At 44.2% G+C, this 14191-nt stretch overlaps 1 protein-coding gene across 1 annotated transcript in view; it reads left to right on the top strand.

The window, feature by feature from the left end:
- The window catches only part of LOC120049567 (suppressor of hairless protein homolog), a 91170-nt gene that overhangs the window by 70605 nt on the left and 6374 nt on the right, over positions 1-14191 (top strand). The window contains exons 4-8 of the mRNA XM_038995847.1: positions 6090-6255; positions 6871-7045; positions 9178-9315; positions 11779-11891; positions 12231-12371. Coding sequence (XP_038851775.1) covers positions 6090-6255; positions 6871-7045; positions 9178-9315; positions 11779-11891; positions 12231-12371 — 733 coding nt within the window. The remainder of the gene's footprint in view (positions 1-6089; positions 6256-6870; positions 7046-9177; positions 9316-11778; positions 11892-12230; positions 12372-14191) is intronic.

Genomic DNA, 14191 nt, shown 5'->3' with positions numbered 1-14191 from the left:
CCAGCTCTAGGAAGAGTCTTGGTGGTTCCAAACTTCTTCCATTTAAGAATGATGGTGCAGAAATGTTTTGGTACCCTTCCCCAGATTTGTGCCTCGACACAATCCTGTCTCTCTCTATGGACAATTCCTTCGACCTCATGGCTTGGTTTTTGCTCTGACATGCACTGTCAACTTTGGGACCTTATATAGACTTGTTTGTGCCTTTCCAAATCATGTCCAATCAATTGAATTTACCACAGGGGGACGCCAATCAAGTTGTAGAAACATCTCAAGGATGATCAATTGAAACAGGATGCACCTGAGCTCAATTTCGAGTCTCATAGCAAAGGGTCTGAATACTTATGTAAATAAGGTATCTGGTTTTTAGTTTTTAATACATTTGCAAACATTTCTAAAAACCTGTTTTTCGCTTTGTCATAATAGGGTAATGTGTGTAGATTGCTTAGGATTTAAAAAAAATCAATTTTAGAATAACTCTGTAACGTAACAAAATGTGGAACAAATCAGGGTTCTGAATACCTTCAGAAGGCACTCTCCCTTTTTCTTTCTCCCTCTTTCTCCCTCCCCCCTTCCTCTTGGCTGGGTCTGATCATTGGAGCCCTGCCTGCCATCTCACCAGAACTGTCTTAGTAAATCAGCAGCATCTCACCAGAACTATGTCTTAGTAAATCAGCAGCATCACACCAGAACTATGTCTTAGTAAATCAGCAGCATCACACCAGAACTATGTCTTAGTAAATCAGCAGCATCACACCAGAACTATGTCTTAGTAAATCAGCAGCATCTCACCAGAACTATGTCTTAGTAAATCAGCAGCATCTCACCAGAACTATGTCTTAGTAAATCAGCAGCATCACACCAGAACTATGTCTTAGTAAATCAGCAGCATCTCACCAGAACTATGTCTTAGTAAATCAGCAGCATCACACCAGAACTATGTCTTAGTAAATCAGCAGCATCTCACCAGAACTATGTCTTAGTAAATCAGCAGCATCACACCAGAACTATGTCTTAGTAAATCAGCAGCATCTCACCAGAACTATGTCTTAGTAAATCAGCAGCATCACACCAGAACTATGTCTTAGTAAATCAGCAGCATCACACCAGAACTATGTCTTAGTAAATCAGCAGCATCACACCAGAACTATGTCTTAGTAAATCAGCAGCATCTCACCAGAACTGTCTTAGTAAATCAGCAGCATCACACCAGAACTGTCTTAGTAAATCAGCAGCATCACACCAGAACTATGTCTTAGTAAATCAGCAGCATCTCACCAGAACTATGTCTTAGTAAATCAGCAGCATCTCACCAGAACTATGTCTTAGTAAATCAGCAGCATCACACCAGAACTATGTCTTAGTAAATCAGCAGCATCTCACCAGAACTATGTCTTAGTAAATCAGCAGCATCTCACCAGAACTATGTCTTAGTAAATCAGCAGCATCTCACCAGAACTATGTCTTAGTAAATCAGCAGCATCACACCAGAACTATGTCTTAGTAAATCAGCAGCATCACACCAGAACTATGTCTTAGTAAATCAGCAGCATCTCACCAGAACTATGTCTTAGTAAATCAGCAGCATCACACCAGAACTATGTCTTAGTAAATCAGCAGCATCTCACCAGAACTATGTCTTAGTAAATCAGCAGCATCACACCAGAACTATGTCTTAGTAAATCAGCAGCATCTCACCAGAACTATGTCTTAGTAAATCAGCAGCATCACACCAGAACTATGTCTTAGTAAATCAGCAGCATCTCACCAGAACTATGTCTTAGTAAATCAGCAGCATCTCACCAGAACTATGTCTTAGTAAATCAGCAGCATCTCACCAGAACTATGTCTTAGTAAATCAGCAGCATCACACCAGAACTATGTCTTAGTAAATCAGCAGCATCACACCAGAACTATGTCTTAGTAAATCAGCAGCCCTGAGCCGACACTGTGACATCTCTGAGTTTTGGAGCACGAGAGAGGAGGAGCAGAATTGTGTGTGACTGCGTGTGTGTGTGTGTGTGACTGCATGTGTGTGTGTGACTGCATGTGTGTGTGTGACTGCGTGTGTGTGTGTGACTGCGTGTGTGTGTGTGACTGCGTGTGTGTGTGACTGCGTGTTAAAGTGTAACTGTAGTCTCTCCGTAGTGTAACTGTAGTTAGTGTAACTGTAGTCTCTCTTTAGTGTAACTGTAGTTAGTGTAACTGTAGTCTCTCTGCAGTGTAACTGTAGTCTCTCTGCAGTGTAACTGTAGTCTCTCTGCAGTGTAACTGTAGTCTCTCTAGTGTAACTGTAGTCTCTCTAGTGTAACTGTAGTCTCTCTGTAGTGTAACTGTAGTCTCTCTGTAGTGTAACTGTATTATCTCTGTAGTGTAACTGTAGTCTCTCTGTAGTGTAACTGTAGTCTCTCTGTAGTGTAACTGTAGTCTCTCTGTAGTGTAACTGTAGTCGCTCTGTTGTGTAACTGTAGTCTCTCTGTAGTGTATCTAGTCTCTCTGTAGTGTAACTGTATTCTCTCTGTAGTGTAACTGTAGTCTCTCTGTAGTGTAATTGTAGTCTCTCTGTAGTGTAACTGTAGTCTCTGTAGTGTAACTGTAGTCTCTCTGTAGTGTAACGAGTCTCTCTGTAGTGTAACTGTAGTCTCTGTAGTGTAACTAGTCTCTCTGTAGTGTAACTGTATTCTCTCTGTAGTGTAACTGTAGTCTCTCTGTAGTGTAACTGTAGTCTCTCTGTAGTGTAACTGTAGTCTCTCTGTAGTGTAACTGTAGTCTCTCTGTAGTGTAACTGTAGTCTCTCTGTAGTGTATCTAGTCTCTCTGTAGTGTAACTGTATTCTCTCTGTAGTGTAACTGTAGTCTCTCTCTAGTGTAACTGTAGTCTCTCTCTAGTGTAACTGTAGTCTCTCTGTAGTGTAACTGTAGTCTCTCTGTAGTGTAACTGTATTCTCTCTGTAGTGTAACTGTAGTCTCTGTAGTGTAACTGTAGTCTCTGTAGTGTAACTGTAGTCTCTGTAGTGTAACTGTAGTCTCTCTGTAGTGTAACTGTATTCTCTCTGTAGTGTAACTGTAGTCTCTCTGTAGTGTAACTGTAGTCTCTCTCTAGTGTAACTAGTCTCTTTAGTGTAACTGTATTCTCTGTAGTGTAACTAGTCTCTGTAGTGTAACTGTATTCTCTCTGTAGTGTAACTGTATTCTCTCTGTAGTGTAACTGTAGTCTCTCTGTAGTGTAACTGTAGTCTCTCTGTAGTGTAACTAGTCTCTGTAGTGTAACACTAGTCTCTGTAGTGTAACTGTAGTCTCTCTGTAGTGTAACTGTAGTCTCTCTGTAGTGTAACACTAGTCTCTGTAGTGTAACTGTATTCTCTCTGTAGTGTAACTGTAGTCTCTCTGTAGTGTAACTAGTCTCTCTGTAGTGTAACTAGTCTCTCTGTAGTGTAACTAGTCTCTGTAGTGTAACTGTAGTCTCTCTGTAGTGTAACTGTAGTCTCTCTGTAGTGTAACTAGTCTCTGTAGTGTAACTGTAGTCTCTCTGTAGTGTAACTGTAGTGTAACTGTAGTCTCTCTGTAGTGTAACTAGTCTCTGTAGTGTAACTGTAGTCTCTGTAGTGTAACTGTATTCTCTCTGTAGTGTAACTGTAGTCTCTCTGTAGTGTAACTAGTCTCTCTGTAGTGTAACTGTATTCTCTCTGTAGTGTAACTGTAGTCTCTCTGTAGTGTAACTGTAGTCTCTCTGTAGTGTATCTAGTCTCTGTAGTGTATCTAGTCTCTGTAGTGTAACTGTATTCTCTCTGTAGTGTAACTGTAGTCTCTCTGTAGTCTAACTGTAGTGTAACTGTAGTCTCTCTGTAGTGTAACTAGTCTCTGTAGTGTAACTGTAGTCTCTGTAGTGTAACTGTATTCTCTCTGTAGTGTAACTGTAGTCTCTCTGTAGTGTAACTAGTCTCTCTGTAGTCTAACTGTAGTCTCTCTGTAGTGTAACTGTATTCTCTCTGTAGTGTAACTAGTCTCTCTGTAGTGTAACTAGTCTCTCTGTAGTGTATCTAGTCTCTGTAGTGTAACTGTATTCTCTCTGTAGTGTAACTGTATTCTCTCTGTAGTGTAACTGTATTCTCTCTGTAGTGTAACTAGTCTCTCTGTAGTGTAACTGTAGTCTCTCTAGTGTAACTGTAGTCTCTCTAGTGTAACTGTAGTCTCTCTGTAGTGTAACTAGTCTCTGTAGTGTAACTGTATTCTCTCTGTAGTGTAACTAGTCTCTGTAGTGTAACTGTAGTCTCTATGTGGTGTACCTGTAGTCTATCTGCAGTGTAACTGTTCCTAATGTTTTGTACACTGTGTATAGTCACACACACACGTTAGTTAGGGTTTCATTCTGAACCGACCGACGTTGGTTTGGGTCAGCTCTGCGGGAGTGTGTCCCTCTCTAAGGAAGAGCCTGGTGGTCGTGGCGTCGCTGTCGGTGTGTGTTTACAATATGAAAGCTTGTCTGTGTTTTGATACACAATAGGAGCTCTGAGCATGAATAAATTGAGTGTGTGTATAGATGGCTTTTCCTCAGAAATCTCCCTCTTTCTTTCTCTCTTTTAGGAGATGAAAGCAGACTGGTATTAAGTGTCACTCTCCTTCTCCTCAGACTAGACAGACAGTCTCGTGACAAGTGTCTCCATATGACCCACTTTCCTTCTTTCCCTGCACATGCTCTTAAAAACAAACCGCTTTAGTTATTTTGAAGAGCAAAATGGGTGAAAACATTTGATATTTCTCCCTAAAGAGGGGACATGACTGAGACTAGTAAAAAGTGTTGTTTTAAGCAATCTGTGTTTTTTCTCCTGACATGTCTTGCTGAGGTACTGGCTAAAATTTAAGTTCTTGTCAGATTAGACTCGAGCAAGCCCAATCAGTTATTGTATTAACATTTCACTTTCTCCTTTGAAATTAAACAAGGTTTTACGGGATTTTAGTAGCTGTTTTGAGAAGTTGTTTGTCACTCAAAGAAATGCACTGACAACTTGGCTGAAACATCATTCCCAAGTACTACTCTTCTTTTTTTGTTTATGTCACAGTGCCATCTAGTGGCAGAAAGTCTAACATGCAGTATGACATGTTTTTGAAAATTCTGGATCCACCAGATCAGAGTAGATTCCAGACTGTTCTATCGTTAGTGTGTGTCTGGTATGTGTGTGTAAAGTATTATAGGTACTAATCATTTGACGTGTGTGTAATCTGGGCAGTGATGTGTACACTGAGGATACAAAACATTAGGAGCACCTGCTCTTTACATGACAGACTTACCAGGTGATGATCGCTTATTGATGTCACTTGTTAAATCCACTTCAGTGTAGATGAAGGAGAGGAGACGGGTTAAAGAAGGATTTTTAAGCCTTGAGACATGTATTGTGTGACTGGGCAAGACAAAATATTTAAGTGCCTTTGAACTGGGTATTGTAGTAGATGCCAGGCGCACCGGTTTGAGTGTGTCAAGAACTGCAACGGTGCTGGGTTTTCACGCTCAACAGTTTCCCGTGTTTCAAGAATGGTCCACCACCCAAAAGACATCCAGCCAACTTGAAGTCAACATGGACCAGCATCCCTGTGGAGTCAACATGGACCAGCATCCCTGTGGAGTCAACATGGACCAGCATCCCTGTGGAGTCAACATGGACCAGCATCCCTGTGGAGTCAACATGGACCAGCATCCCTGTGGAGTCAACATGGACCAGCATCCCTGTGGAGTCAACATGGGCCAGCATCCCTGTGGAGTCAACATGGACCAGCATCCCCGTGGAGTCAACATGGACCAGCATCCCCGTGGAGTCAACATGGACCAGCATCCCTGTGGAGTCAACATGGACCAGCATCCCTGTGGAGTCAACATGGACCAGCATCCCCGTGGAGTCAACATGGACCTGGACCAGCATCCCTGTGGAACGCTTTCAACACCTTGTAGAGTCCATGTCCTGACGCATTGAGGCTGTTCTGAGGGAGAAAGGGGGGGGGGGGGGTGTCGCTCAATATTAGGAAGGTGTTCCTAATGTGTGCTATACTCAGTGTATGTAAATTATACTGGTGTGTGTGTGTGTGTGTGTGTGTGTACAGGTTCTTCTGTCCACCCCCATGTGTCTACCTGATGGGCTCTGGCTGGAAGAAGAAGAGAGAGGAGATGGAGAGAGAAGGCTGTTCAGAGCAGGAGGCTCAACCCTGTGCCTTTATAGGGATAGGAAACAGTGACCAGGAGATGCAGCAGCTCAACATAGAGGGAAAGGTAGGGAGGGTCCTGTACACTTCTTTCTCTCGCTCTCTCTCGTTCCCTCCCTTTCTTCCTGTCCCACTCACCCCTCTCTCTCACTCACTCACTCACTCACTCACTCACTCACTCACTCACTCACTCACTCACTCACTCACTCACTCACTCACTCACTCACTCACTCACTCACTCACTCACTCACTCACTCACTCTGTCTGTCTGTCTGTCTGTCTGTCTGTCTGTCTGTCTGTCTGTCTGTCTGTCTGTCTGTCTGTCTGTCTCTCTCTCTCTCTCTCTCTCTCTCTCTCTCTCTCTCTCTCTCTCTCTCTGTCTCTCACTCACTCACTCACTCACTCACTCACTCACTCACTCACTCACTCACTCACTCACTCACTCACTCACTCACTCACTCACTCACTCACTCACTCACTCACTCACTCACTCACTCACTCACTCACTCACTCTCTCTGTCTGTCTGTCTGTCTCTGTCTCTCTCTCTGTCTCTCTCTCTCTCTCTGTCTGTCTGTCTGTCTATGTCTCTCTCTCTCTCTCTCTCTCTCTCTCTCTCTCTCTGTCTCTCTCACCAAAGAAATGACTAACTGGTGCCTGGCCTTATTTTCCCCTCTCACTCAGAACTATTGCACAGCCAAGACCTTGTACATATCAGACTCCGACAAGAGAAAGCACTTCATGCTGTCGGTCAAGATGTTCTACGGCAACAGCGCCGACATCGGCGTCTTCCTGAGTAAGAGGATAAAAGTCATCTCCAAGCCCTCCAAGAAGAAACAGTCCCTGAAGAACGCAGACCGTGAGTCACACAAATGCCAACACACACACACACAATCTACATGTCAGTATCACTCATAGGGCCCTGCTCAAATGCTTTCAAAAGGCATCCTTCCTTCCTCTCCTTGAGGTAATCATTGCTCTAACATGACGTGGCTCGTGAAAGATGTCTATTGAAACGATTCTATCGTGTTCAAACAATGTTAATTTCCACCATTCACAATGCTACTATTGCTCTTCAACAAAGTTTCCCTGTTTGCCGGTCTTGCAGCTAGAGGGCGCTACAGCTCAAAAACCAGATGACATCTGATGCCTGAAAATGACCCAATGTTCAATATTGTTAAGTAGCTGTAGAGTTTGTTTTGTGGCCGCTTTCTACCCTTTTCTCACACATCTTATCACCCAGACGGGGTCATGTGTTGTTCTCACACATCTCAACACCCAGACGGGGACATCTGTTGTTCTCACACATCTCAACACCCAGACGGGGACATCTGTTGTTCTCACACATCTTATCACCCAGACGGGGACATGTGTTGTTCTCACACATCGTATCACCCAGACGGGGTCATGTGTTGTTCTCACACATCGTATCACCCAGACGGGGTCATGTGTTGTTCTCACACATCGTATCACCCAGACGGGGTCATGTGTTGTTCTCACACATCTTATCACCCATCTTATCACCCAGACGGGGACATCTGTTGTTCTCACACATCTTATCACCCAGACGGGGACATGTGTTGTTCTCACACATCGTATCACCCAGACGGGGTCATGTGTTGTTCTCACACATCTTATCACCCAGACGGGGACATCTGTTGTTCTCACACATCTTATCACCCAGACGGGGACATGTGTTGTTCTCACACATCTCAACACCCAGACGGGGACATCTGTTGTTCTCACACATCTTATCACCCAGACGGGGACATCTGTTGTTCTCACACATCTCATCACCCAGACGGGGACATGTGTTGTTCTCACACATCTCATCACCCAGACGGGGACATGTGTTGTTCTCACACATCGTATCACCCAGACGGGGACATCTGTTGTTCTCATACATCTTATCACCCAGACGGGGACATCTGTTGTTCTCACACATCTTATCACCCATCTTATCACCCAGACGGGGACATGTGTGGTTCTCACACATCTTATCACCCAGACGGGGACATGTGGTGTTCTCACACATCTTATCACCCAGACGGGGACATGTGTTGTTCTCACACATCTTATCACCCAGACGGGGACATGTGGTGTTCTCACACATCTTATCACCCAGACGGGGACATGTGTTGTTCTCACACATCGTATCACCCAGACAGGGACATGTGTTGTTCTCACACATCGTATCACCCAGACGGGGACATGTGTGGTTCTCACACATCTTATCACCCAGACGGTGACATGTGGTGTTCTCACACATCTTATCACCCAGACGGGGACATGTGTTGTTCTCACACATCGTATCACCCAGACAGGGACATGTGTTGTTCTCACACATCTTATCACCCAGACGGGGACATCTGTTGTTCTCACACATCTTATCACCCAGACGGGGACATCTGTTGTTCTCACACATCTTATCACCCATCTTATCACCCAGACGGGGACATGTGTGGTTCTCACACATCTTATCACCCAGACGGGGACATGTGGTGTTCTCACACATCTTATCACCCAGACGGGGACATGTGTTGTTCTCACACATCTTATCACCCAGACGGGGACATGTGTTGTTCTCACACATCGTATCACCCAGACAGGGACATGTGTTGTTCTCACACATCTTATCACCCAGACGGGGACATCTGTTGTTCTCACACATCTTATCACCCAGACGGGGACATGTGTTGTTCTCACACATCGTATCACCCAGACGGGGACATGTGTTGTTCTCACACATCTTATCACCCAGACGGGGACATGTGTTGTTCTCACACATCGTATCACCCAGACGGGGACATGTGTTGTTCTCACACATCTTATCACCCAGACGGGGACATCTGTTGTTCTTACACATCTCATCACCCAGACGGGGACATGTGGTGTTCTCACATCTTATCACCCAGACGGGGACATATGTTGTGGTTGTTACATGTAGTGTGGTCTCTTTATCTCTCTCTCTGTGTATCTCTCCTACTGCAGTGTGTATTGCATCGGGTACCAAGGTGGCCCTGTTCAACCGGTTGCGGTCCCAGACGGTCAGCACGCGCTACCTACATGTGGAGGGGGGAAACTTCCACGCCAGCTCCCAGCAATGGGGTGCCTTCTACGTTCACCTGTGTGAGTGTCGTACACACACACACACACACACACACACACACACACACACACACACACACACACACACACACACACACACACACACACACTTCCACTGTAAAAATGTGTGTAAGGGTAATGTATGTGTGTATGGGCAATGTATTTAATTTATTTAATCTTTATTTAACTAGACAAGTCAGTTAAGAAAAAAATCTTATTTTACAATGACAGCCTACCGGGGAACAGTGGGTTAACTGCCTTGTTCAGGGGCAGAACGACAGGTTTTTACCTTGTCAGCTCGGGGATTCAATCTTGCTACCTTTCGGTTGCTGGCCCAACGCTCTAAACACTAGGCTACCTGCCGCCCCAAATGGGTAATGTATGTGTGTGTGGGTAATGTATGGGTAATGTATGGGTAATGTATGGGTAATGTATGGCTAATGTGTTAAGGTGAAGCATTCAACCCCCTTCACTTTTTCCACATTTTGTTATGTTACAGCCTTATTCTAAAATTACATTTTATTCCCTCATCAATCTACACACAATACCCCATAATGACAAATATTACTCAGTACTTTGTTGAAGCACCTTTGGCAGCAATTACAGCCTTGAGTCTTCATGGGTATGACGCTACAAGCTTGGCACACCTGTATTTGGGGAGTCTCCCATTCTTCTCTGCAGATCCTCTCAAGCTCTGTCAGTATCACTCAGTATCACTCATAGTTATATGGGGAGCGTCGCTGCACAGCTATTTTCAGGTCTTTCCTGAGATGTTTGATCGGGTTCAAATCCGGGCTCTGGCTGGACCACTCAAGGACATACAGAGACTTGTCCAGAAGCCACTCCTGCATTATCCTGGCTGTGTGCTTAGTGTTGTTGTCCTGTTGGAAGGTGAACCTTCGCCCCCAGTCTGAGGTCCTGAGCGCTCTGGAGCAGGTTTTCATCAAGGATCTCTCTGTACTTTGCTCCGTTCATCTTTCCCTGGATCCTGACAAGTCTCCCAGTCCCTGCTACTGAAAAACATCCCCACAGCATGATGCTGCCACCACCATGCTTCACCGTAGGGATGGTGCCAGGTTTCCTCCAGAAGTGACGCTTGGCATTCAGGCCAAAGAGTTCAATCTGATTGGTGGAGTGCTGCAGAGATGGTTGTCCTTCTGGAAGGTTCTCCCATCTCCACAGAGGAACTCTGGAGCTCTGTCAGAGTGACCGTCGGCTTCTTGAAAGACCTTCTTGATTATTTTTAGTAAAAAAAAAAAATGGCTAGCTAGTTAGCGGGGTGCGCGCTAATAGCGTTTCAAACGTCACTCGCTCTGAGACTTGGGGTGGTTGTTCCCCTTGCTCTGCAAGGGCCGCGGCTTTTGTGGAGCGATGGGTAACGCTGCTTCGAGGGTAGCTGTTGTCGTTGTGTTCCTGGTTCGAGCCCAGGTAGGAGCGAGGAGAGGGACGGAAGCTATACTGTTACACTGGCAATACTAAAGTGCCTATAAGAACATCCAATAGTCAAAGGTTAATGAAATACTAATGGTATAGAGAGAAATAGTCCTATAATTCCTATAATAACTACAACCTAAAACTTCTTACCTGGGAATATTGAAGACTCATGTTAAAAGGAACCACCAGCTTTCATATGTTCTCATGTTCTGAGCAAGGAACTTAAATGTTAGTTTTCTTACATGGCACATATTGTACTTTTACTTTCTTCTCCAACACTTTGTTTTTGCATTATTTAAACCAAATTGAACATGTTTCATTATTTATTTGAGGCTAAATTGATTTTATTGATGTATTATATTAAGTTAAAATAAGTGTTGTAATTGTCATAAAAAATCGTCCGATTAATTGGTATCGGCCTTTTTGGTCCTCCAATAATCGGTATCGGTATCGACGTTGAAAAATCATAATTGGTCGAACTCTAATATAGACAGGTGTGTGCCTTTCCAAATCATGTCCAATCAATTGAATTTACCACAGGTGGACTCCAATCAAATTGTAGAAACATCTCAATGATGATCAATGGAAACAGGATGCAACTGAGCTCAATTTTGAGTCTCATAGCAAAGGGTCTGAATACTTATGTAAATAAGGTATTTCTGTTGTTTTTTTTATAAATGTGCAAAAAATTCTAAAAAACAGTTTTTGCTTTGTCATTATTGGGTATTGTGATGTCATTATGGGGTATTGTGATGTCAGTATGGGGTATTGTGATGTCATTATGGGGTATTGTGTGTAGATTGATGAGGACATTTGTTTATGTAATCCATTTTAGAATAAGACTAACGTAACAACATTTTGAAAAAGTCAAGAGGTCTGAATATTTTCTGAATCCATGGTATGGGTAAATGACAATATCATGCTTTGTTTTAAAGTGGATTGTTGAGAGGCTGGCCTGACGTTACATTTCCACCCTAAAATGGTTTCTACTCAGTGTAAGTGTGTGTGCTATTGGGACATAAGATGAATGTTGTGTGTCCTGTTCCCCAGTGGATGACGAGGAGTCTGAAGGAGAGGAGTTCACTGTGAGAGATGGCTACATCCACTATGGTCAGACGGTCAAACTGGTCTGCTCTGTCACCGGGATGGCCCTGCCACGCCTGGTACTACCCACCACTTCACTCTCTTTTACATCTGTTTCTGTACTCTCTCCATGTTTCTCTCCTCTCTCCATGTTTCTCTCCTCTCTCCATTTTTCTCTCCTCTCTCCATGTTTCTCTCCTCTCTCCACGGAACTCTTTTTGTCTTTTTTATGTTAAAATTCTCACTATTTCTCTTTATTACACACACACACACACACACACACACACACACACACACACACACACACACACACACACACACACACACACACACACACACTAATGAAAGTGAATGATGTTACTTGTACACTGAGCTCTAAGCAACTAAACCCTAAACACCAGCCTGTCTGTGTGTGTCAGATCATCCGTAAGGTGGACAAGCAGACGGCCTTGTTGGATGCAGACGACCCCGTCTCCCAGCTGCACAAGTGTTCCTTCTACCTGAAGGACACAGAGCGCATGTACCTGTGTCTTTCCCAAGAGAGGATCATACAGTTTCAAGTGAGTGTGAAACTACCTTCCATTACACGTTGAGACTACCTTCCATTACACGTTGAGACTACCTTCCATTACGCGTTGAGACTACCTTCCATTACGCGTTGAGACTACCTTCCATTACGCGTTGAGACTACCTTCCATTACGCGTTGAGACTACCTTCCATTACGCGTTGAGACTACCTTCCATTACACGTTGAGACTACCTTCTATTACACGTTGAGACTACCTTCCATTACACGTTGAGACTACCTTCCATTACACGTTGAGACTACCTTCCATTACACGTTGACTACCTTCCATTACGCGTTGAGACAACCTTCCATTACGCGTTGACTACCTTCCATTACGCGTTGAGACAACCTTCCATTACGCGTTGAGACTACCTTCCATTACACGTTGAGACTACCTTCTATTACACGTTGAGACTACCTTCCATTACACGTTGAGACTACCTTCCATTACACGTTGACTACCTTCCATTACACGTTGAGACTACCTTCTATTACGCGTTGAGACTACCTTCCATTACACGTTGAGACTACCTTCTATTACGCGTTGAGACTACCTTCCATTACACGTTGAGACTACCTTCCATTACGCGTTGAGACTACCTTCTATTACACGTTGAGACTACCTTCCATTACACGTTGAGACTACCTTCTATTACACGTTGAGACTACCTTCCATTACACGTTGAGACTACCTTCCATTACGCGTTGAGACTACCTTCCATTACGCGTTGAGACTACCTTCCATTACGCGTTGAGACTACCTTCCATTACACGTTGACTACCTTACATTACGCGTTGAGACTACCTTCCATTACGCGTTGAGACAACCTTCCATTACGCGTTGAGACTAGCTTCCATTACGCGTTGAGACTACCTTCCATTACGCGTTGAGACTACCTTCCATTACACGTTGAGACTACCTTCCATTACACGTTGAGACTACCTTCCATTACACGTTGAGACTACCTTCCATTACACGTTGAGACTACCTTCCATTACACGTTGAGACTACCTTCCATTACACGTTGAGACTACCTTCCATTACACGTTGAGACTACCTTCCATTACACGTTGAGACTACCTTCCATTACGCGTTGAGACTACCTTCCATTACACGTTGAGACTACCTTCCATTACACGTTGAGACTACCTTCCATTACGCGTTGAGACTACCTTCCATTACGCGTTGAGACTACCTTCCATTACGCGTTGAGACTACCTTCCATTACGCGTTGAGACTACCTTCCATTACGCGTTGAGACTACCTTCCATTACGCGTTGAGACTACCTTCCATTACGCGTTGAGACTACCTTCCATTACGCGTTGAGACTACCTTCCATTACGCGTTGACTACCTTCCATTACGCGTTGACTACCTTCCATTACGCGTTGACTACCTTCCATTACGCGTTGAGACTACCTTCCATTACGCGTTGAGACTACCTTCCATTACGCGTTGAGACTACCTTCTATTACGCGTTGAGACTACCTTCCATTACGCGTTGAGACTACCTTCCATTACACGTTGAGACTACCTTCCATTACGCGTTGACTACCTTCCATTACGCGTTGAGACTACCTTCCATTACACGTTGAGACTACCTTCCATTACGCGTTGAGACTACCTTCTATTACGCGTTGAGACTACCTTCCATTACGCGTTGAGACTACCTTCCATTACGCGTTGAGACTACCTTCCATTACGCGTTGAGACTACCTTCCATTACACGTTGAGACTACCTTCCATTACACGTTGAGACTACCTTCCATTACACGTTGAGACTACCTTCCATTACGCGTTGAGACTACCTT

The sequence above is a fragment of the Salvelinus namaycush genome, chromosome 6 (assembly GCF_016432855.1).
Source record: "Salvelinus namaycush isolate Seneca chromosome 6, SaNama_1.0, whole genome shotgun sequence".
NCBI classification, from domain to species: Eukaryota; Metazoa; Chordata; class Actinopteri; order Salmoniformes; family Salmonidae; genus Salvelinus; species Salvelinus namaycush.
The sequence above is the reverse complement of the archived record's forward strand: the minus strand, read 5'-3'. Positions and strand labels throughout refer to the sequence as shown.